The sequence below is a fragment of the Channa argus genome, chromosome 9 (assembly GCF_033026475.1).
Source record: "Channa argus isolate prfri chromosome 9, Channa argus male v1.0, whole genome shotgun sequence".
In the NCBI taxonomy this organism is placed as follows: Eukaryota; Metazoa; Chordata; class Actinopteri; order Anabantiformes; family Channidae; genus Channa; species Channa argus.
The window spans coordinates 20,163,316-20,185,607 of NC_090205.1; the positions used below are offsets into that span (position 1 = coordinate 20,163,316).

General features: G+C 37.7%; 2 protein-coding genes across 4 annotated transcripts; both read left to right on the forward strand.

Annotated features, from left to right (window-relative positions):
* Positions 1-1,039: 1,039 nt before the first annotated feature.
* On the forward strand, positions 1,040-6,501 carry LOC137133196 (histamine N-methyltransferase-like). 3 transcript variants are annotated; one of them, XM_067516544.1, is made up of 7 exons: positions 1,040-1,192; positions 1,786-1,932; positions 2,788-2,840; positions 3,596-3,703; positions 4,669-4,799; positions 4,981-5,074; positions 5,674-6,501. In XM_067516544.1, exons 2-7 carry the CDS (start codon positions 1,796-1,798, stop codon positions 6,033-6,035), a joined length of 885 nt encoding a protein of 294 aa, XP_067372645.1. In that variant the 5' UTR covers positions 1,040-1,192; positions 1,786-1,795; the 3' UTR covers positions 6,036-6,501. The 3 variants fall into 3 exon arrangements, with proteins under 3 accessions (XP_067372645.1, XP_067372646.1, XP_067372647.1); XM_067516545.1 differs by lacking the exon at positions 1,040-1,192 and adding an exon at positions 1,199-1,341; XM_067516546.1 differs by lacking the exon at positions 1,040-1,192 and adding an exon at positions 1,355-1,556.
* A 2,218-nt stretch (positions 6,502-8,719) lies between these two features.
* On the forward strand, positions 8,720-12,503 carry LOC137133197 (histamine N-methyltransferase-like). Its single transcript, XM_067516547.1, has 7 exons — positions 8,720-8,874; positions 9,018-9,160; positions 9,897-9,949; positions 10,377-10,484; positions 10,927-11,057; positions 11,671-11,764; positions 11,948-12,503. The coding sequence occupies exons 2-7, from the start codon at positions 9,027-9,029 to the stop codon at positions 12,298-12,300; spliced, it is 873 nt and encodes a 290-aa protein (XP_067372648.1). The 5' UTR covers positions 8,720-8,874; positions 9,018-9,026; the 3' UTR covers positions 12,301-12,503.
* The last annotated feature ends 9,789 nt before the right edge of the window (positions 12,504-22,292 follow it).

The window sequence follows — 22,292 nt, forward strand, 5'->3', positions numbered from 1 at the left end:
ACTATGATCAGAGATAATTTGCCAGATGAGCATCTTCCATTAGTGGCATGACCTCTGTCAAACTGCAAATGCAGTATAAGAATATGAAGTATAATATGAATGCAAAAGCAAAACAAAAAGATTAAAAAAAAATAATTTGAGCAATCACTTCTGTAATACTCTTTATTCAAGCCAAAGTTACACATTTACAGTGAACAGAGATAAAGAATTGAGATGTTTACTCAACAACAGAACGTGAGTGTTACATCCCAACACATCAGTAGATAAAATGTTTATCATTATTATTATTATTATTATTATTATTATTATTATTATTATTATTATTATTATTATTATTATTGTTGTTGTTGTTGTTGTTGTTGTTGTTGTTTCTGCGCTACTGCTCTGGAATAAAACAATGGCTGCCATTTATTGTACAAAAATATTTTAATAAAAACAACAAAAATATTTTTAGAAAGTAAGTTACTGGTTCATCTTATAGTTAAAATAGTCCTTTCTGCTAGTCAATCAAGCTTTTTATTTTCTCTGAGACACTCCAGTAAGTGATAATATCAGGATTTGTAGAGTACAAACAGGAAGCCAGTTTAAAGTTCCTATCAGAAGTTCCTATGAGAAGAATAAGGAAGAAAGAATAATTGAAATGGATTTGTCTGCCAGGTTTTTGCTTTAAAAAGTTTAAATTAATGTTAAATAAGTCTAAGTATATAAACCTAAGTATCAGGATTTATAATTGTTTGCACAACTATACAGTAAGGAAGTAAACTCACTAAAACAATAGTTTTATTATTATAATTATTATCATTATATTTTATTTATTTATTTATTTCTTCTTCTTCTTCTTCTTCTTCTTCTTCTTCTTATTATTATTATTATTATTATTGTTTACTATATTATTACTGTTGTTGCTGTTGCTGTTGTTATGGGATACCTCCAAAGTCGCTCTCAGAAGTATATATCATCAGACCATCTGTCTCTGTATTTTCACATTTAAAGTTTTCAGCTATAACCTATGAATGTGCAGTATTTCTACCTAACCAACTCTGGGTTTTCTACATGCTTGGTGATGGGAGGGATTTTCTTGAGAGCGTCTCTCGCCACCTTTGACCCTCCATAAAGGAAACCGTGACAGCAGTGGGAGGGTTTTATTTCAGCCTGCTGATCCCGTTTGACGGACTCTCTTCTGCCCCGACACGTAAGTGCTAATGTCGCGTTTTGTGCAGATCCTCCTGAAGCGGAAACCCCACATTCACCGTGTAGACACACCGTCAAAGAGACGATGTGACCAAGCGAACCACTTGTTTAGAACCATTCAGATCAACACGTGTATGTGGCTGCTGCACGGTGGGTTTTTGTTTCGGCTGCTGTTGGAGACATTTCTCCTGACAAGCGACCAGTTCTGACATGTTTGCAAAGATCCTATGACATGAGCTGCATGACTGTGCACAGCCTCAGCTCTCTCGTAGCAAAGGATACGAACAAGCAGTCAGTTCGCTTTGCGTTGGGGTTCAGCTTGGTATTAAGGTTCAATTTGCAGGAGCATATTTTTAAAAAATTGTGTAAGTTAATACCAATGAACGATATGACTGAAATCGTGATTCTGCAGTGACTGAATGTCAAATATAAGCCAATATCTCATATCCTAGATGGTAAAAGTACCACTCAAACTGTTTGCCTGCTGTAGGTGACGTGTTCACCCGCAACAGCAACCTGTGGGTTTACTAAAATGAGAACAGTAAGTCATGTTACAATTATCATTCTGATCCTTCTTTACTGTTGTCTTGCCAGAGTGTGTACCATGGCAAATCCACTGAAGTCTCTAATTGTGGACGATGGCAGATACCAGAAATCCTTCAAGCTTTTTCTGGAGCGCTCATCTGAGCATCAGTGTATGCAGGACTTCATCCACAACATGCTGCCAGACATACTCAGCAGGTGATGCTGTATACCACACACACAAACAATATTCATAAATTCTCATACAGGAAAAGCAAATAAACTAGATAATCTTCAGTTGGAATTTAAAGTGAATTTAAAATATACATCTAGTGTTAGAAATTCCTCGACATTTTTAAAACAGGTTCAATAAATGTTTCACCATACATCCAGTACTGAAAAAGACCTCAAATGGGCTGCAGTGAACTGTGTAAAAAAATAAATCTATATTGTCAGTTTATTGCAATACTCTTCATTTTGTATGTGAAGACAATTGTACAGATTTACTTATCTGGAAAAAGAAGCAACCAAACTATTTCACACAAACATGCACTGTTACTTCATCACTGTAGTCAGCAGTGCTTAAGATTGAACTCCATGCAGTAACAGAATATAAAAGTACTATCACTGTGAAACTAAAGGGGGGAAAAAAACATTAAGCAGCTGCATGATTGTGATGATTAGTTTTTGTTTTCTTGCTTTTTCCCCTATGTGAATATAAGGTGAATGTGAAACTATAAACCCTGTGCCTGAGACTGTGTATGGAGCAGATCAGAGCAGAATCTGGAGACCTATGACTCACAAGTACATTAGAAAGTGTAACATTGTCATTAAAATTGAGACTTTGAGCGACATGACATGTCAGAGCGGCAATCAAAGCCTCTGTGTTTGGAGATGCTTTAGACGTTACATCAGTACATTTCACTTACGCAAGTGTCAGGCAGCTATGACAGGTACAAGCCCAAAGATATGACCCAAATTTGGCAGGTTGGAGGATGTGAATTTCAAGACTTGACTGCTCTGAAGACTTAAATTGTGTTTTTTTTTTTTTTTTCTCTCTTTCCCTCCTCTCAGCATTGGAAATGGAAAGTCCCATCTAAATGTCATTGGAGTTGGAAGTGGTGCTGGTAAGAACACTACAGGACACTTTCAGTGCTGAACTTATGTTCCAGGTGACACGGTAAATAGCTGAGCGGACAACTAAAGTGAAGGGCGTGCTGGAACAGCAGAGCATTTATGGTTGTAGTAGTAAAAACCTTTACCCTTATTATCGCTGCCGTGGGTTTTCATGCACCTGTCCAGGTCTCAGATTAATCCCTAACTTCAGCGGCCTCACTCTGTACAGTAGTCTTACTACATATTGTTTGTAGTGCTCATGATACAGGAAGGTTAATATGGTTCTGAGCAAGCCCACTACATCCCCACAAGTGCTATTACCCTTCCCCGTGCCAAAGCCTACCTATTTAATTTACCTGTGTTACCAGGTCCGTGTCATTATAAAGCAATATTAGAGATTCTCAAATGGACTGTAAAACCCATTGAAAGGACCACAAACTCCCCTGTAAGGTATTATTCAATTTAATAAGAAAGATCCAGCATCTGTCAGCATCAGCTTCCTACTTTCACCTGTACCTAGCAACTTGACACCAACAGTAAAACCAGCATTATCTGGCGACCAAAGATCACTTTTTCCTCCCTTAATCCCAAGCACCATTTGGAGCATTGTGACGTTATGATGGTTGAGTGAATGCGAGAGGCTTTTTTTTTTTAAAAAATACTTTTTTAATAGTTTGGGTATTGTGGGAAAGTAGGTCATTTTTTTTACATTTTATTTGAAAGAAATGGATTGTTTTTAAAATAAAAACTCTATTGGTGCCTGTAGGGGAGATTGACCTAGAGATGCTTTCTGTGCTCCGTATGAAGCACCCAGGGGTGACGGTGGATAATGAAGTGGTGGAGCCTAGCAGCCAGCAGCTACATAACTACAGAGGTAAAGTCTTTATAGGCTCACATTCTCACAAACCACATGTTTATACTGCGTCTGAATATGAACACATTTACGTATAATTTAACTACTTATTTTGTTTTATGGTGAAGATACACTTTAAAGCAGCCTTTGGCTTTCACACTAATGCATTAATAATACAGACATCCATGTATTATTACTAGAGGGAATCCCTGCACCCCCAGCTTTTTGAAGTGTATTTGAGGAAAGCACAGAATCCCTTCCAGCTGCTCCCTGACCAGTAAATTTACATACTTCCACTACTGCTATGGTAATAATGTAGTTAAAGCAAAAGTCTTTATGTGTTGAGTGTTTTCTTGGGTTTTCTGTTGATCCGGTTTGTGCAGGTCACTCTCTCAGCTTTATATGTGTAGGTTTTCAGACCTGCTTGAGGAAATCAGTGTTTTTTTTTTTTTTTTCGTTTTTAGGAGGATACTTGCCTCCTTTAAATCACCAGTTTGCAGACAGGCTGTGGCTTATGGCTGCATGACCTACTGGAAAGACAACAGGCAATAATATATATGTGCTTATTTTTATGTCTGTGCATAAGAAATGTGTGTCACTCCAAAGGTTTAGTATATAGTAAAAGACGTCCTGCATACTAAATTTTTTCTTGGTTTATTTGTGGTTTATCAGATTCTATATGGTGGGGGGCAGGCAATTGAATACTTTCCATACTTGTGCCAGGTAGTATCCACTGTTTTTAATGAGGTTTCATAAAATAACATTTGTTGATGCAAATATGAACTAAAGAGAGTGCAAAAACTGAATAAAACAGTCAAGCTTTAATAATTTGCACTTAATCTTATCTAAATTCCCATGATATTAGATTACCCAGAATGTGTGATGATGCAGTGACATCCACTTTGCACAAAGCGAAATAAAATAACCGTGCGGACTCAGATTTTTCACACATTTGGAACATCTTCGTGTTTGTTGCTTGTCTGCAGTTTCGGTGTCACAGAAAGCAGATTTAGATCACATCAAATTTACCTGGAACAAGATGACCGCTTCTGAGTTTGAGGAGCAGTGGAAAGCAAAAAAGATGACAAAGAAAGCAGACTTCATTCACATGATCCAGGTTGGTGTTGACGACACAGCGCTTCCAAACCACAGACTGTGTTTTTGACACAACTAGGTCATTTTCATTTGGTGGCGCTCCATAGCAATTAATCCCATTAGTACTTCTGTCTAGCATAGCATTATAATTAGGTGCTCTTTGAATCCAGTTACCAGCTCATTATCTGTGGTGAAATCGACAGATGCTGTACTATGTGAAGGATCCTGGAGCTACAATCAACTTCTTCCAAAGTCTCCTCGACAAGAATGGGAAGCTTCTTATCATCCTAGTGTCTGGTAAGTGAATCTAATCTGAAATCTTTTTCTTCTCTCCGTGGTGTATTAGATGCATGTTATCAATGTATTTGGACACTGTACAGGACATGAAGAGATGAAGATTTCGCGTAGTTAATGAGAGCAACTAGCAGCATGGCTCAAGTTTGCCTGTCAGCCAGTTGGTCACCACTTTAGTCCAAGCTAAAACATTACCAATTTAAAATGTATTTTCAATAGAGTTGATCCAAACAGTATGTTCCACCGAGGGTAAATCCTATTAACACTGGCCATTAAACCTGAGAGTGGTGAACAATACCTGCTGCACATCTTCATGCTACTGCATGTATTTAATGGTAAATGGCAGCTTATAGAAAATGCTTCTCATTCACCCATTCACACACAAACACTGATGAGCCATGCAAGGTGCTCATTCGAACACAGAGAGCAACTCGGGATTTAGTGTCTTCCCGAAGGACACTTTTACATGTTGTCGAGACCGGGATTCGAACCACTGACCCATTGGTCCATGGATGACTGCCTTACCATCTGAGCTACAGACAAAAGTTGCACACATCTTCTAGCAAAGCTGCAGACTCCTGTTTTCATGCCATCTTTTTCAGGGCAGAGTGGTTGGGGGAAGCTGTGGCGCACCTACAGGAACCAGCTCTGTAACATAGAAATTAGTCAGTGTGTGACCACTGGAGACATCAAAAGCTTCCTGGACTCCAAGGGAGTGAGCTACCAGAACTACGAGCTGCCATCTCAAATGGATATCACCGAGTGTTTCACAGAAGGGAATGAGAAGGGAGAGCTGCTGCTTGATTTTCTCACGGAGGTTCTGGACTTCAGTAAGACGGCCTCACCTGAGCTCAAAGAAGGAGTCTTAAATTTACTTCGGCATCCCGACTGTAGCGCGGAGACCGACGGCAAAGTTATCTTTAACAACGGCCTTGAAGTGATAGTCCTAGATCAGCTTTCTTGAAAACATATTGTTAGTAGTATTAACGTGAAATTAATGTATAAAGTTGTACGTCAAGTGTGTGTAATTCTTGCTTGTAGCTTATTTTGGAATTCCCTTGTACAAACTAACTCCTTGCATGACCTCAACAATCTAAAGTGCAGAGGACAGTTTTTATTTTCCATTTTCTAAGAACAGTTCTCTTGCACTGACAGTATTATATATTCATTGTGCATACAGTTATCTGCTAAGCTTGTGCAAAATGCATTTGTCTTGTGTTTTCTAATACTGTACATTTTGTTGTCCAGTTAAATGTTCGAACAAATGTAAAGATTAGAGTTTCAAATTGGCTTCATATTCTAGCATAATATCATTTTTAATGAGCTACCGCTGGCCGACTTTGCTGCCAATGCCATTGCACTGCTGCTCTCACTGGATCATATTACTTTGGAAATCTAAAAAAATTAAATAAAACTGAACATTAAATTTTCTTTTGAGATCAGGCTGTTATTTTTCTATATGTTTGACACTCCTGCTCATGTGTCGGAAGTGTGTGTCTTTCATTTGTATCGATATAAAGTGAAATGTATGCATATCATAGTTACTCTGGTTCAAAAACTGAATATATTAATTAACACCAGGACATTCTTACACTGCATCACTGTCACAATTATGCATTTCTTTGTTGTAAAATGTAAATGGAATTAACTAATCTAATGATCCAAAATCACAGAGCACAAATGAAGCTCTGATGATTTTTATTTTATAAATAAAAACATTTTCCCATCAAGTCAATTAGGGAAATCTTTAGGAAAATCTGCAGTCTTACAGATTTGATGCAACATTTTAATTTGTAGTTGTCAGAACTCTATTACATAATAGGTGTAATGTAATTGTCATCAAAAAGATGTTTCAGTTGAATAACCTGTGCTAGTGTTGTGTTCACGCTGACACAGAATGAGAGCTGCTGCTTTTTGTTTTCAGATTATTTATAATGGGACTGTTATTGATATATCTGAGGAGCTGGCACCATCTTGTGGGCAGCCTGAGATATTCAGTTGTAAAATACTGTGCTGGTTGTAGCGGTACACATCGACAATGAAGGAGTAAAAAGGAAATGACATGTCCTTTTTCTTTTTGTGTGCATTTGTGGTAATTTTACAGTTTGGGTGTGTTTTGTGTCCATGTTTTGGATATTTTGTGTTTGTTTGTGGTGATTTTGGTGGGGGTGGTGTCTTGGTTATTTAGTGCCTTTTTTTTTTGACAGTTTCTGTTCATCATTTTTTTATAGTTTTGCAACTTTTTGTGGCTGTTGTGCAACTCTTCGTGGGAATTTTTTTGTTTGTTAATTGTGGTTCTTTCCCATGGAACCTCTGACCTTTCAGACTCCTGGGCCTCTACCATCCCTGCTCTATAAGTCACTTACTACCTCCACTAGCAAACATACAGAAAGTCGTTGTAGTGGTTAGTAATAGATGTAGATAAGATATATTCCAGTATTACACAACAGCATTGATGCCTGTTATTTGGACATTGCTGCTACATTGTATTACTTTATTCAGTGTTTCTTCAGTACAGGGGAAATATGTGTGCGTCAGTATTAACAGATGACCTGGTGTTTGTCCCAGGATTTCCAAGCAACTATCTAAAAAAACAGTATGTGTGAGAAGATTTTTGTCCTGACCCGTTCTGATATTTCTGACTCTCGCACACATTTCTACTGTACTGAAGAAACCCCACACTGCCCTGGTGTAATACAATTATTTAAGTACATTTTGAATAAATAAACATATAATGATAATGATAATAAATATCATCATCCTAAACAACAACAACAACAACAACAAAACAGAAGCTTTTTGGGGTAGGATTGGGGGTGTTGGCCACCCTAAACCCATTGCTGGCCTCTGTCTGGTCGTCACTACACAAACAGTCTGCTTTGGTAGACTTCTACAAATGTTATCCATCTACTCTTCACCAAATAGAACCTTTTGAAAGGTCTTGAAAAAATTTACATACCTGTTATTAATTGTAATCATCTAGACATTAATTATTTGTTACACAAGACCTTAACTTCAAAATTCTAATTGAATTTCATTTTCTGAACAATCCTGCAAATGTCATGGTTGCTATAAAGCTCAGGAATCTATGATTCAGTTAAATATACACCAATTATCCTTAGGGGGCTCTTAGATATTTGGATAAGGTATAGTTATCCTCCATGACTGTCCCTACCATTGTGTGTTAAGGTCCTGAGCACACCACCAAAGGGGGACCCTGTATAGTCCTGCACTGTAAATTAGAGAATTCATTTTAAATAACTTACATGTTTTTGGACTGTGGGAGAAAAATGAAGCACCTACATGTAGAGAAAAACATTTGCAGGAGCAAATAATGTTTTTACTTTTAGTCTGACAAGCTTTTCAGGTCACTTATTATGAAGGGCCTGCTTGGACAACAATAACCTTTTGACAGACCTATCAGGGGACATTGCATTTCAAAATGACAGAGATCAATATGTAGCTAACCTACTAACTTACTGAATGTTGCACTGTACTTTTTTACTTTTGCACACATTTGCTTTTATACAATCAACTATTGAACTATTAACAAATATCTCTTGAACATTTTTATTCCTGTAAAAAGGCTTGTATGAATATAGGCATGAGGGATGAGGCTTGTCCATAATAAGGAACATGAGCATGATAGCACAGACAAAGTTCATCTTACCAGAGTTATGTAACAAAGGCCCATAGTGGGGTGGGGGGATAGCTCGGCAGGCTATGGGAGGAGAAAGTAGCTCAGCAACTTAAAAGAGTGAGAGAGTAAACCAGTCTGTGTTAATTTGCTCCGTGTATTCAAGGTAATCGTTTAATTCTTACAAAGCAACACTTCTGTAAACTTAAGTGACTTAACTATAGCGTGGCAAATTCAAAATAACATGGAATTGTTTGACCAGTGATTTTGCAAATATGTAACTCCACGTCGATGTTTAATGCATTGCAGGGATCAGTCATGGCTGCAGAAGCAAAGCAGACTTGTTACGAGGGCAGTGCCGTCCAAAGCTTTCTGTTTTTCCTTGAACATTCAGGAGAGCACAAAGCCATTCTCCAGCATCTACACAGCATTCTGCCAGGAGAATTCAAAAGGTAAAAACAAGAAAGGTTTGGAGTGCTGCAGTGCTACTGCTTGTATCCTATTGTTACTATTTTAACTCCTTAACCAGACTAAGCAAAGAGGGTATTGTTGTATTCTCTTGTGGCATCCTGTGCTTTTTGAAAGAATGGGATGATTAGATAATCAACTAATGACTTCTATCAAAAGTTTCACAGTTGTTTTGTCAAAGGGAGATGAAATGATTACATGCAGACACAAAGCAGGCAGTATTACTAACATGATTGAAATGCCATTCCATTTTCTTGTGCTCATTTGTTTTCAAATGTTCAAACAACCCTGATAATAGTGGAGTTTTAAAGCCCATAAAAATACAGCTTCAAATATGATTATAGTAGTGTGAGTGGCTAAAAATGCCATTGTCATATCTGTTTGTGGAATTTAGTCGACTCTGAAATTCTGGTTGCTCAGTTGAATAAGCTAAGTTATTTCTATACTGTGGCAGAACTGATATACGCTTTCTAATAGCAGTCTGTACCTGCACATGGAAAGATGCAAATGCATGCATCAGAAAAATATTACAGAGATAGAAATTACAAACAATATTCACAGTGAACACAAATTAAGACTTTTACATTTAGTATTACACTGAGAGACTGGAGAGTCAAAAATCATATTGACACAAAGACACAGCCCAATTCTGTGGTACTGTTTAGTTTAACAGTCCCACTCATTAACTCATTCATGTCCCATCTTTTTGTACTTCTCCAGAATGGGAGAAGGTAAAAACAGCCTGGATTTTCTTGGCGTTGGAAGTGGTGGAGGTATGTGATGAACTGTTGCATTACCATGTATTGTTGATGAGGTTTGTTGTTAATGTAGTTAATTACAACAAACCAAAAAGGCTTTAAATAAACTAATCGTTATGCTCATGATATAAGTGCAAAAATGTGCACTATTTGTGGGAGTGTTGTTCATGGGAGTGTTGAGTGTTGCTCATTGCTAAATCCTTGCTATGAGTATTGCACAATAGTGCCATAACATTTATAGTTCACCTTATCTGAAATCTTACAAACACTGTGTCTATCTGAGACACACACTCGACCCAAGTAAATTGTACACCATGTTTTACTTTTTAGGTAATGTTTCAGAAATATGTGCAACATTACCTTCAAATACTTTTTACACGGAAACAGCATTACTTAGAGGCAGTGGGGTTTCAACTTCTAAAGACTTTATGGTTTATGCCAGGAGAGCTGGATGTCCAGATGCTCTCTCTACTGCAGTCTGCATTCCCTGCTGTTCCTCTCACTGCTGACATTGTGGAGGGCAGCTCTCAGCTCACAGACAACTTCAAAGGTATCAACAATTCAAACCAGCACCACACAGTGCAACGTTTGTCTCTCCTCTCATTTTTCTTCCTCATTAATATACCGTAGATTATAGCTGCCATTAAGGGTTTTTTAAAAGCTTCTTCTCATCAAACCCGGTACAGAATAACACAGTCTCACTAGTCCACTGCATGTATTCAAAGCAGGTGTAGAGTAATTGTAAAATCAGCTCTAACTGATTTGTGATCATAACACTAAATTTGGTACCTGCAAACCTTTGCAGTGTTATGTAACACTGAAGGCTCTGTGTGGTTCCTGGAAAGCTTAACTTTGTATTCATTATGTTTCTGATCACAATGAGGCTAATAGGTGGACACATGTAATGTTTCAATATACTGTACTGTATACATCCTGATTATATTATTTTATCTTTGACTGCTTTCTCTGTTCCTTTCACGTCGAACTTATAGCTTTGGTAGCCAAGGCCTCCAACCTTCAGAAGGTTCAATTTGCTTGGCATATCATGCACAGTGAGGACTTTCAGAAGCAAGCAAAAGCAAAAGGAAACGTGAAGAAATTTGATTTCATACACATGATTCAGGTATGTTGGTTTAGTTTTTTTCATATTAATTTTATTTGTTTGCAACAATATTATAGGTTTTCCCATTGTTTGGGTGGAAGGGTACTCTGGTTTCTGCTCACAGTCCAAAGGTTGACTCTAAACTGCCCAGTAGGTGTGAATGGTTGTCTGGCTCTGAGATAAACTGGCAACCTGCACAGGGTTTACCCCACATCTTGCTCAATGATGGCTGGAATCAGCTCCAGCGCCGCTTCCCAGAACCTAAACAGGTTAAACGATACTGATAATAGATGGACAATGGATGACTGGATTCTTGCACTTTCTCTCCATACTGCCCTGGTTTATCCTTTTCAAGTGAGGTCGGTTAAAGAGCTAAATCTGAGTGTCTCACTCCTTAGCACTGAGATTTATTTAGTCCTCACTAAATCCTGCACTACAGCTTTAATAAGTTAAGAAGCCCCCGGGGAACAAAACCTTTTCTACACTAATCACTAAACACTTAGCGCTCTAAATAGTCATGCATCCTCTGACATTAGTGTCCCTGACAGACTTACAGTGAGTAAAAACACTTCAAAACTGTTCTTGCATGTATTCAAGCTTTGTAAATTAAAGGCTCCAACTCTCTGCTTAATAGATGCTGTACTATGTGGATAACCTTGCAGAAACTATCAGGTTTTACCACAGCCTTCTGAAAAACAATGGCAGGCTTATGATCATAATTGAAAAGGGTAAGTAGAACATGATTATAATTCATTTTAGTTATGTTGTCTCACATGCAAAACCTCAAGGAAGAATATGTATATACATATACATATTCAACAGATGTCCAAATTGTTTGCATACAAAGGTCCATGAGATGACATCAAAAGCATTTAGTGTTGTAATGTTCTTTAATCTCATATACTATCTAGCCAATGGTGGATGGGACACCTTGTGGAAGACTTATAAAAAGGATCTCTGGGGTGATGGCATCACAGAGTACCGCTCATCAGCAGAGGTTGTAGCCTGCCTGAAGAGCCAAGGCCTGAAATATGAAGAGCATGTTATTCCCAACACCTTCAACATCACAGAGTGCTTCAATCCCAGCAACTCGACTGGGGAACGTCTGCTGAATTACATGACAGCAAAAGATCAGTTCTACCAGTCCTTCACTCCAGAGGTCAGAGCAGGAATTCTAGACCTTCTGAAAAACAAATGCAGCACTGAAAAAGATGGCGAGGTACTCTTTGACAGCAGTTTGAGCTGTTTACTTATTTATGCTTGAGTATGTCCTATGGAAAAATGTTTGTATGCTCTCATTTTTTCGTCTCCCTGCATTTCATTTTCCCTGACATTAGAGCATTTATAACATAGAGTATATTTGCCTGTTGTGAAGATTAGGTTTTTCTCCTAATCCTGAATTCATAAACTTCTGTATGCTGTATGTGTACGGTACCAAGATGATCAATAAAAACAATGCATTCACAATTGGGTTGTTAGGATCACTTCCACAAAGTGCACTTTCCACATCTTTGTATCTTCAGGAAAGCAACTAAAACCTTTACTGGGACATTTACATTACAGTTCCAGGATTGTAGTAAGTCTTCACCCAGACGGGACATCTTTATAGCATTTAATATTTGCATTTTATGTTCGTATATATAATATAATAACTTGTACGTGAAAGTAGTTATTTAAAGTGTTGAATCAAAGAACCCAAAAGAAAAAAAACAATTTAGTCACTGCCAGTTTCCCTCAGCTATACAACCTTATCATCAGTATACGGTCTTTCAGATGGTTGTTTGAGTTTTACTGGCCTACGGTAGCACTATTACTGCTTCCAGGGCTGTTTTCTACAATATTGTCCAGCAGGTACAAGGTAAGATCTGTGGACAAAATGAGCACCTATAAATAGCAATTCAAGGCATGGTTCGGCCTACTCATATTAAAGTGTGCTTTTTTATTGTAGCTCGTGTTTTTTTTTTTTTTTCAATCAAATACTTTGTTTTAGAAAGATGCTGAAATATATTTTATTTGCTAAACAGACTTACTTAGGAACTATAGTGAACCATTACCAGCTAAAGGGCCAAAGCTTTCCCCAGGAGTTAATCGAGAATAAAAAGAGCTACAAGCAGAGTGGGTTCTAAACAAAAGCTAAGTTGTATGTGCGTAAGTAGTCCACCATTTCTTAACAAGCTCACAAAATCAAGGTGTTACAGTGGACTCAAGTCAAGCCAAAAACAGTTAAATACATGAATTGTGTCTTTAAGTTAAGTTAACCTGCTATTAGGCATCTGTATAAATCATAATACAACAAATGAGAAACATACTATAGCACAAAAAGCAACAAGACATATCAAATCCATACCAATCCTAGAGAGCTGAAAACATGGACTCAGCTCTCACAGAACGTGCCCGGATGTTGAGTTCACCAGTTAGAGCGCATAAATTGATATTCTCCATTTAGGACATGAAAGAGCTTGAAGAGATACTATTTGCAAGTCTAAGCATGCTTTGTTGTGAGCTGCTTGAAAAGGGGGATTTTAAAGGTCAGCCAGTGGTACGTTTGAACAGATATGAACTTGATTATAGTTTAGATTTAAGTTTCAGAAGCAGATGCTTAAACCAGACAGATTTGTTATTGGTCAAATGCAGTTTCCAGAGTCAGCTGGCCCTGTGTGATGCGGCCATGTTCCCTACAAAATCCCTCATCAGGCTACAAGCTAGGTAGTATTAAGTATCAGTTTTTGTTTTATGTCAAAACATTTTTTTTCCCACATTAGAAATCAGGATGACAAGAAAGTTTGCCTTATTCTTTCTCCTGACAGTTTATCTCAGAATAGTTGTTTACACTTTCATACAATATAATCATTTCAAAGCAATACAGAGGAGACTGTTTTTTTTTTTTTATTGTTTTTCTGTTTTTTTGGGGACAAATATTAATTTTATACATGTCCCATAGAGAGAAACTTATGGAGGTGATTATGTGCAGTACACCATAGAGCCAGCAGATGGTACTGCATGCAAGAGAATACAGATCAACCTGCAGCTGTGCTACATTGTGGTAATGCCAGTGGGTGGCATCCTGACCTTACCTTAGAAATAAAATGACACCAACTTTTGTTAAACTTAACCAACCACAGTATGTCCAATGTGTGATTAATAACTTTTAGTGTCACTGTTTGTTTGTCTGCGATATTCTAATTTCCAATTCAACCAGCTGACCTGTCGCTATTTCCAATTCCAATAGTTGCAAAAATAGCATTTACTCAGAGCTGTGGCTGCACATGCAGAAAATCACGTCAAACCGCAGAGGTCTTGTCTCAAACTATCTATCAAATGTATTCTGGCTGCTCATTTACCTCATTAGCTTTAATAGATCAGTAATTGAAATTCATCAGAAATTCTTGTCAGTGCCTTCCCCCCTGATGTCAGAGGGCTTTCAGCACCTGCTCAGGCTCCATTACCGGGGGTCCTCGCTGGGCCCTCTCATACCACCGAGTGACAGAGCATTAGTCACTGAGATAATCAACCTCAAGACACTGTTTGCTGCTAATGTTCTTGAAGAACTATTTACTTCAAATGCCAGTTGGTGTTTTATCATAGAAAAAGTTCTGCATTGGATAAATAATGAAATGTTCACAGATTACCTTGTTTTCCAGGTGAATGATTATACTTAAAGGTGCTGAACAGCTGGATATTGTTACATTCTTTGTGGGTCATTGTTTTTATTTACTATCATGAACCTGCTTATTATCTCTGAGCATAATAAAATGCCGTGTCTCTACAGAGTTACTGATAAAGTACAGTAGCCTGGATTTACATTTCCCAAAGAACCTCTTAATATCATGCAGGTGATGCCGTTATAACAGTAGACGGAGCTTGAAATACTGTGTCCATAAATACTTGCCTTGATGTACTGTACAGGTCAGACATTGCAGCTGTGGCAAAATCTTGACTTGGTTGTAAAAAGCATCCAGGTAAAAGCCTTCTGCAAAAAAATAAAGCTTTATTCAGTCCATCTGGCCAGCTATTAGAGCTGAACCTCCAGCCTCAAAGATGCTCATCAATGCACCTTCGCTCATTTTTAGGAGTGGGGGTGTTGGTTCTATAAAGCTTGGTTTAAAATGTATTCATTTCTGAGAGCAGCAGACTACAAATCTTTGCAGCATGACTACTTGTTTCCTTTTAGTGCTGTGGCTTCATGCAAACACAATACTTCATGTTTCATGTATTCCATTTTGACAGAGTGTTGAGGCTGCAAAATTTACTCTGTGTTGACAGCAAATATACAGATGTACGAATGAACAGTACAACGCCAGTAGAGTTTATGTATTTGTCTTTTATTTTGCATATGTGGACCTCCTATAGTATCGGCATCAGTTTGTAAAGTCGCATGCTTGTAATTTTTGTGATAATACTTTGCAAGCTTGTTAAAAACTACAGTCGCAAGAACATAAAGGGACTAAACCTAATCCTGGATATCTGCTGAGTACTTCCCACATTATTTTCAAAAGCAAAACAACGATGACATTTTGGTATTTTGATTAGCTATTAGGATATTCCCTGTTTGGTTAAACTGACTCTTTAGATGCCTGTCTACTGTAATAGGGCTCCTCTACTCTGATCCATTGTGTATGGAGAGCCAGTTTTAGGCCAGAGGCATCTTCTATCAGCCTTCATGTCTGTGTGGAGACCTCTCTGAGACCAGAGCAGCACATAAACCGGCCCTAAAATACATCACACACAATTTAATGGGCGGAAGCTGCAGCCCGGCCTTGAAATATAACTCCGATACTGGTCCTGTAAATGGCTGCCCTCTGTGGTATATTTCATTCTGGAGAATTAGTCCTGTTTAGCAGCTGCTGTTATATAGCAGCTGTCCTCCCCAGGTCTGAGTGAGGCAGAATTTGGCTTCCTGATTGATGATTCACAGGTTTTCTTTTTACCTTCTTTTTATTTTTTTTTTCCTTTTCAAATTTCTAACACTAATGGGATTAATACAAGACTTGATGGAGGACGGACATTTCATTTGCAAAATCAAGTCGGTTTCCTTCTCACTGATGTTGGTTTTGCAGGGTTAAATAAATCCAAGGTGATTAATCACACATTAGAAAGGGTGGAATGATGACTCATGAACTTTACTTTTGTCTGTCTCATTAATCTAGTAATTTGTGACCTCACAGTCTGATCTTCAGGACTTTTCCTGTGGGTGTGAATATGGAAAATTGCCACAGATAAGCTATGGCAACATATTTATTCTGCATGCCACATATTGAACCAGTAGTGTGAGAGATAAACTGGGCATAAAATGTCACTAATTGACTCCTTCTGTTGATGTCTCGATCAATTACAGATAACACACCACATTTGTTGAATTCATAAATTATAAATTTTAGTTTAGACCTTTTGTTTTTTTATTGCAACTGTAAAACTTCTTCAGTCAAGAGAAAAAGTTCATCTACAAAATAGACTACTTCAGAAGAATTTTTATATGTGCCTGACAAACAGTGATAACAATTTTGAGAAACAACTTGATATTGACTCTAAGCCACACTCTTTTAAGCCCATATTTGCTCATTCGATAAAAAGAGTCACTGTCATTTCAACGGGGAGAGCTCCTGAGGGCAAGAGCCTCCTTAATTATACTCAGTGACGTTTACCCTCACTAAACGCCCCAATTCCCCCCTCGCTGTGCAATGTTTGGGGCTGTGCTTGTCACTTATGGTTGTGGGATGTAGAAGAAAAAAAACAAGAACGCTTGATAGAATGTCAGTTGTCTTACAAACTGTATGTGTAAGGTTTGATTGATTATTATTATTAGCACTGGAAATGTATTAAGTGACAGATATCTCTAAAAATAATGATCTTCTTTTATGACCACAATGATATATTTTCTTTCTTACTTTATGTAAATCTGGAACACCGTACGTGTTGCCGCTGTAACTGCACAGCAATGTGTTTTATCTGTTTTTAAGTTTAAAGTTCCCTTTAATGTCTTCCAGAGTTTATCACTGCATTGGTGATGTGGGTCAATTTCCCTTAAAGAGCTGCTCACTCTACAAGAATTTAATTAGTGTGGTAGTCAATGGAAAATAAATAAGTAATGTTTCAAGTTTTAGTGACACTGTTTCCGAGGATAAGAATGAAGATCTGTTGTAAACACTTACAAATCATCCCATCCTGGCTTGAAAAGGGCCAAATTAAAGAAAGTGAGTATTGTAGGTGAGGCTATCAGTGACTTCAGTGTTAACAGGAGAAACCTTTAAAAACCTTTGAATCAGTTGAACCCTAAAGATAATGTCAGGTGCGTTATTACTGAGATTGTCTCACTTGCAGTTATGTTAGTGAGCAGCTACAGAACTTGTACTCAAAACTGATCACGGCATTGCGAGTTAATACTTGTAGCAGGGATATCTGTACTTAATCCATGTCATGAGAAAAAAATAAAATAAAATAAGACCTTAAATTTCCCTGCTGAGCTGCAATGGCTTTATTTTTCTTCAGTGTATTAATCAACTTGTATCTCATCTTTTGCTTTTATTAAATGACTTTTCTGGCTTGGATCCATTCACTGGATCTCAAATATCCTCCCTCTCGTGGATTTGAGCTTGATTGTGCATAGGAAATGAAGTTGGAAACTTTGGAGCTCTATTTAAAGGGCTGGTCCCTGCGCAATCCCTCTAGCCTAATAACTTACAATCAAGTTCCCAGAGTCCTTACTTTTTATTTTACCTCGTCGCTGTTCCGGGCTAAACCCATTCTAATGAAATGTTCTGCTAAATTGTCAAACGGTTCTGTTTTCCATCTATAAAAATGGTGTTTACAGCCCTGGTGAGAACCCAAACACAATAAAGATGGTTGTTTAACTTGATATATCACAGTGCTGTTGAATGGGGGCATTTGCTATCTCATTTAGGCGCCATGAGTCACTCTGGAGCTGCCTCTCTTCTAATAGAGATCGGGGCACTTTGTGGGGTGTTGCTGGTGAGGATCAGTGTAAATCTGAGCATATTGTTTCTAATGCACATTTTATATGAAATTCTGAACCAGAAGTAGAATTTTTTTTCACAGCTTATTTTTTCCCAGCGGTGAAGATTTTTGCAGAAAACAGGAGGATGATTAGCAGCAAATGTCAGTGTTATTCCGAAAACATAATAAAGTTCCAGGGCTTTGGCATCATTAAACATTTAAACCCCTAATTTTCCCCACACCTGGAAAAGCGGAACAGTGCATGAAATTATGACGGATTGACAGATGTCACTCAACACTGTACTCATTTCTTGCAGCTGTAGATATTTGTGGGAAGCATTTTTCCCCCTCTCAGTTCTATCAAGGTTCGATTCTACCAGCAAATCAATATAGGTATTGATGGGTAACAGATAAAAAGCATTATGGCAAGCAGCTCTAATTCTTCAGCAGAATTGATTTCATTTTAAATGATCCATGTACCCCAGTGGAGCACACAACCACTGTGAGTGTGTTTTACCTTGACTTCATGCGAGAGAGACGTTATTCATCGCCAGGAGAATGTCCCTTCTTCACACCCCAATAAAAAGCAGAGTAATGAAGCTTCAGTGGGTGCTGTCACCCCAACACTGCTTCATAAAGGATGACACAATTATATTTTACCAGCTCACCAAAAATGCTGACAAGCCCTGGTTCAATAAAATGCAATCTGTAGTGAGAGAATCATGCTGGTTTCTTTGCTTTGGAGTCATAGCTCATGAACTACAGGGTGTCATTGCCTTGGGATCATCCTCAAAGAACGATTTCTCCTGACAATTAAGCCAGAAAATAGTGGGTGTGTTGCTATTAGAAGTAAAGAGTGATCTATCACTTTTTGTTTTAGAGGTGTTCAGTCTTGTTGTGCTCTCCTGTGCTCTTCCTTGCCGGGAAGTAGCTTCACAGGTCTATTCACAGCCAAAACTCCACATTTTCCTCTCTCAGAGATGCATAAACAGACATGACATTTGCCTCTGAGCAAACAGAGTCTAATGCTGCATTACCATCAATCAGTCAACTTGGTAAATGTTTGTCCAAAGTATGATGGATGATGTGTCGACTACATTAAAAGGCGGCTGCTTCCTAAACCTGAAATCTTGCATATTCAGAGACAGCCCGCATGATGCTCCAGACAGCCGAATCCCTGCTGCTCGATGCTTACCAGCAGTAGGATATGGCTGCTTCTTAGTGGATGGGATGCTTTTTTTTTTCCTTGGAGAGAGACACATCTGGCCTTGCATAATCTCCCCTTAGTCTTTCGCTGTGTAATACATGCAAAGCTGTGCTCCATGTAATTCCCCAACTGCTCTTTTTTTCCTATGACAAGGGTAAAGAGGCCAGTAGAATGAAATGTATTGCAATTTGTTTGTTTGTTTGTTTTTTACTTATGTGCAGTGAAATAAAAACATGCCATGGCTTGTGATCGCATATTACTATATATATTACATATTGTTTTTTAAAAACAGCTTAAAAGTACACAATCCTTTGCTGATTTTTATACTGGTAATTAATTCTGGGAACAGACTAGTCCCAGATTAAGACTTGCTGTATATGCAGCTTTAGTTGTATCCCCATTATTTTTAATAGTATTAAATGTTTTTATTAATAATATTATGTACTTCCATGTGGATTGTTGTTTTGATGTTGGTATTATTTTGTATTACAATATTTACTTGTGGGTACCCTAGGAAGAGTACTTGCTACCTAGGTAGATAATGGGGATGAAAATAAATAACCAGTGTCAATAGTTTGTACACACATGAGGTGTTTGCAGGAGCATTTCTTTGTATTTCCTATCCATTCAACACAAAAAGAAACAAAAGTCCATGTAGTTGGCTCAACAAAGCAGAGACATTTTCCAAAGTAGACCAAAGTTTGAGTACAGTGTGAAAAAATTTCTTGTTGCTTATTATAACCTGTCACCTGACAAATGATATGTGATGAAGCACTGATTTCATTTAAAAGGCCAACATTTTAAGTAAACCATGTTTATTTAGTGCCTAAACCTTACATTGTTCACTTGTCTCCAACCCCAATCAAACTGCTAAGTCTGCACAGTTGTAATCAAGAGTATATGCATCAGCTTCTATTTTTGTGCCATTGTATAAAATGGCATCCACCATTTTGGTGCCTATGTTCACTTTGTGTCAGCTGTATTCAAAACTTGTCTAAGACAGCAACTCTTTAGGAGAAAGCTATTAGAAACATTTGAGCAAAGTAAACAAATCAGTTTTGTGTTTTTGTAATCTGTAATTTATATGTTAAGTTGACTGAAGAGTTCTTGTTTATGCATAAAATGACGTTATGATACATAATTTAGCTTGTATTTCGTAAGCATAAAAACAGTATTTAATGTAGCCTGATAATTTAATTAAGACAAAAATGTAGATATGACAGCAATCTATGAATTTAGAAATTTCTGCTCATATAAAAGTCATGTGACAAAGTTTGTGTAAGAAATTGTTTTCATGTTACTGTACTAAAAGTTCTGAACTCCTTCCACCAAACGTTTAAGTAGAGTAAAAAGAAGTGGACGGGGTTTAATAAGAGGTTTCTATTTTTGTAGATATGCTTAAAAAGCCAAGCCAAAACAAATGTGCCCTGGTGAGCAAAATACAATAGTTGCTGGAAAAGTAATGGCATCTCAAAATGTGGTGGTATTGAATAGTTATTCATTAGCATTCTTGATAGCGTGCAAGTAATACATAAAACTGTCATAATTATGCTTTGTGAAAGGAAATGGGGCCAAAATTGAGATTGAACATCATGCAATGTTAATGTTAATGAAATGTGGAGTGCGAAGTCGGATGCCTCAAGCTGCAGGAACATAATATGTACTAGCAGTGTCTCACTTGTTTATTTATTAACAGAGAAATTGTCTGCTTCACTTGGTATCACTGAGGCTTGACAGCTGCAGAGTCCAGGTGATGCATGAGCCAATATGTAGACTGGAGGGGGCTCAACGTCGCACATCAATATGAAAATCAGTTTCTGGTAGAAATAGCCTGGGGCAGTACATCCAGCTCCAAAAAGTGGCTAATCTTAGGGTCATAAACCCTGCACAAGACGCCCAGGGTCTTTTTAGAGAGACAGAATTCAGAAATGCCATCATTTTCCAATCCACAAGCCAAGGACCTCACGCCTTGCATTAGCGGATTTCTTTTAATAGTGTGTGAAATAGCAGGGTAGCCAGAACTAAGCAAGAGCAAATAAAAGACAGATTGAGGGGGATGGTAAAAGGTGACCTTAGTCTCTGGAGCACCAGATTAAAAACTTCAAATGCTCAGCCAGAGGCTCTCCTAAAGAAACAAAAAGACCACAGGCACAATGTTACAGTAGATGAAGATGGCTGCCAAATATCATCTTCTTACAGAGAGGGATTATGAATTTCACAAGGCAATGGTGGTCCCATTGGTGAGAATATTAGTTCACATATTGTTCTCTAGATCTGCATATATTTCTGTTTATTTTCTCTTTTTCTTTTTTTGACTTTCAGAACTTCTTGGTAGAATTCTTAAACACACTACTGTGTGCATACTATGTTCTGTAGTTTTTCACTTTTCAAATACAATTAAAATTTTGAAAAACGTCAGAATCTAACCAACACAACTGGCTCTAAAATAAGAACGACTTACTTTACACAAAACTACTATGTTGCAGAAGAAGCAGTGCTTCTTATCAAAGATAAATTTGGAATTGTTTTTAAAAGAAATATAAGAATGAAACATTTTACGAGAATTTAAACATTGTTTGTACATCGTGTGCCTATATATTGTTTCCAGCATGCCATGACTGATGTTTGAATGAGTGGACATGGCTAGATAATAACTCAGCTCACTTAATTACAGTCTCCACTTCCCAGAAAAAAAAAGCAAGAAAATGATTTTACTCATGAGGAAAGTGAAACAATGGCCCTCCAAATCCTTCAATGGATTTCTATCTCAAAGCTCATGGTGGAGCGGGTTTGAACGGTAGCATTGCAGAGTGCTTTAATTACTGTTCAGTGACTTTACTCCAAGTCCTTGACCTAGTTTAGATTTCTTATCAAAAAAACAGCCATGCTCTGAGAAAAGATTACTTTTTAAACTTCGGGAAGAAGGCAGGGCAAACAGAAAACAAGCTAATACCATTGCACAAATACATAGATGGGACACAGCCCAGAGCCATTTGGAAAGCAATAGCCTATTCCAAGATGTGGCATCAGGCAGACATCCACACAGCTCTTAAATTCCCTTTCTCAAGTTAGATGGCTATGGAATTACACATTTTTTA